Source organism: Bison bison, unplaced genomic scaffold (assembly GCF_000754665.1).
Source record: "Bison bison bison isolate TAMUID 2011002044 unplaced genomic scaffold, Bison_UMD1.0 scf7180017855362, whole genome shotgun sequence".
NCBI lineage: Eukaryota > Metazoa > Chordata > Mammalia > Artiodactyla > Bovidae > Bison > Bison bison.
In genome coordinates this window covers 24,008-25,998 of record NW_011485935.1, presented here as the reverse complement: position 1 = coordinate 25,998, position 1,991 = coordinate 24,008, and the positions used below count along the sequence as shown (strand labels likewise).

Sequence of the window (1,991 nt, the reverse complement as noted above, 5' to 3'; positions counted from 1 at the left end):
ACCCCGGCCTTTAGTCTTAGGTCAGTCGGAGCAGAGAAACGCTCCCCTCCACTCTCGCCCGAGAAGCCGCGCAGCAACTGCGTCTGCGCACGTCCTCAAGCCCGCCTTTTCCGGCCGGCTCCTGTGGGCGTGGCGGCGCTGGCAAGATGGCGGCGCCCGAGAATATGCTGTTTTCGGAGAAGCTGAGGTGAGCTGGGTTAGGAGAGATGAGCTGAGAGAAAAGGGGACGAAGCAGACCGAGGCTGGGCATGGAAGATGTGCAAGCATGAAGTAAAGGGGAGCTGGGCCAAGCAGACGAGCCACCGCAGCAGCTCTATCCTTTCCCTGGGCGCGCCTGAATTACCAATTGGGCATCTGTGGGCTCAGGGAGGCGAAAAGGGGAGCAGAGGGGCATGGAGAAGACCTGCCGTGTGCGCATGGGATGGCGAGGAGGTGGTAAAGGCATGTTCTGTAATTAAAACACGGGAAGCAAGATTTCACTGTTGGAGTTCCTGTCACTGGGCGCGGAGGAGAAGGGAGCTCAGGCAGCGCTGCAGTTGCGGCCGCTGACGCTGGAGTGTGTGTCTTGTTTTTCCAGCCACAAAAAGTACAGGGCCGCCCTGAAGAAGGAGAAACGAAAGAAACGGCGACAGGAACTCGCTCGACTGAGAGACTCTGGTAATGGACTTACTTATCTTGTTTTCTGTGTATCAAATTGCCCCCGCGACTCCCGTCCAAGTACTGTTATCTAATACATAGTTGCTTGTGGCCACGACCCCTCAAAAAGTTGTTAGACCCATATCAGAAACAATGGTAAAAGTACTTACTCAAGAGGGGGAAGAAGTCATGGTGAATCATCACCCACTGATTACGTGGAAGTATTTATAAAGTATCTAATATTACAGGTGCAGGCATCATGAATTACAGCAGCTAGCACAGCCTTTGCACATAGTAAGTATTCGGCGAATATTTTTCTTTGTAAAACCAGCAGGATTTGAGGGGTTTACACATTTTGCAAGTTTTTCTCAAACTACACTAACGTGAGAGACCCCTTGTTGATCTTATTTAAATACATACAGATGAAATTAATTATGAAACTTACTTGGTTTTTGGTTTGGCCGCACTGTGTGGCATGTGGGGTGTTAGTTTCCGCACCAGGGATGGACCCCATGTCCCCTGCAGTGGAAATGCAGAGTCTTAACCACTCGACCGCCATCCCTATATCTACATTTATGTAATGTTAGGGATGATGGGAAACATATGCACAGGACATTAATATGGTACTGAGTGGAGTTTGGAATGCTACTACTACTATTGCCATGTGGTTATTTATCACTTTTTCTTCCTATTAAAATACTGTGTGAACCTTCATCTGTACTGGCGGTGGTGTCGTTTGGCCCTCACATGGCAGAATCTAATGTTTATTTATTAAACCTACCTGTTTAATGACCTTAGTTGTAAAGTTATATCGTAGTAATAAATGCACATGGAAGCACTGAAATCACACAAGAGTGCTGAGTTACAACGGTTTGTCATGTACATTAACCAGAATATGCCTAGTAAATTATCCTGGACAATTCTTGAAGTCCACAGACCATGGCCTCAAGAAACCAGGATTTTGGGGCCTTAAGAAAAATAGCCATAGAGGTTTTGTTTATCATTAGAGTTGCCAAGAAACTGTTTGAGTAGCAATACTTGGGATATTTAGAATGAAAGGAACAGTGCATTGCCCTGCAGCCTGTATTACTATCTCTTTTTTAATTCAAAACTGGTCCCACTTGAGACAGGATAAAACATCAGGGATAAAAGGAGAAACAGGGTAGATTGGTATTATTGATGCCCTTAGTAATTCTCTACCCCCTTTAAAGTTCTTGGTTTCCTTACTATGCTAACCTGTTTTCTTGTAACATGCCCCAACTTTTTAAAAGTCTTTCTCTTTTTCTTTACATACTTCAATTCCAATGTATTGCATTGATATTTTTTATTCCCTTTTAACTTTTTAAAGTGCATTT

General features: G+C 45.1%; 1 protein-coding gene across 1 annotated transcript in view; it reads left to right on the top strand.

The window, feature by feature from the left end:
- The first annotated feature begins 120 nt into the window (after nucleotides 1-120).
- Nucleotides 121-1,991, top strand: part of ZRSR2 (zinc finger (CCCH type), RNA-binding motif and serine/arginine rich 2) — a 25,787-nt gene continuing 23,916 nt past the window's right edge. Inside the window, exons 1-2 of the mRNA XM_010858784.1 lie at nucleotides 121-187; nucleotides 578-657. Of these exons, the coding sequence (XP_010857086.1) occupies nucleotides 147-187; nucleotides 578-657 (121 nt within the window). The 5' untranslated portion in view covers nucleotides 121-146. The remainder of the gene's footprint in view (nucleotides 188-577; nucleotides 658-1,991) is intronic.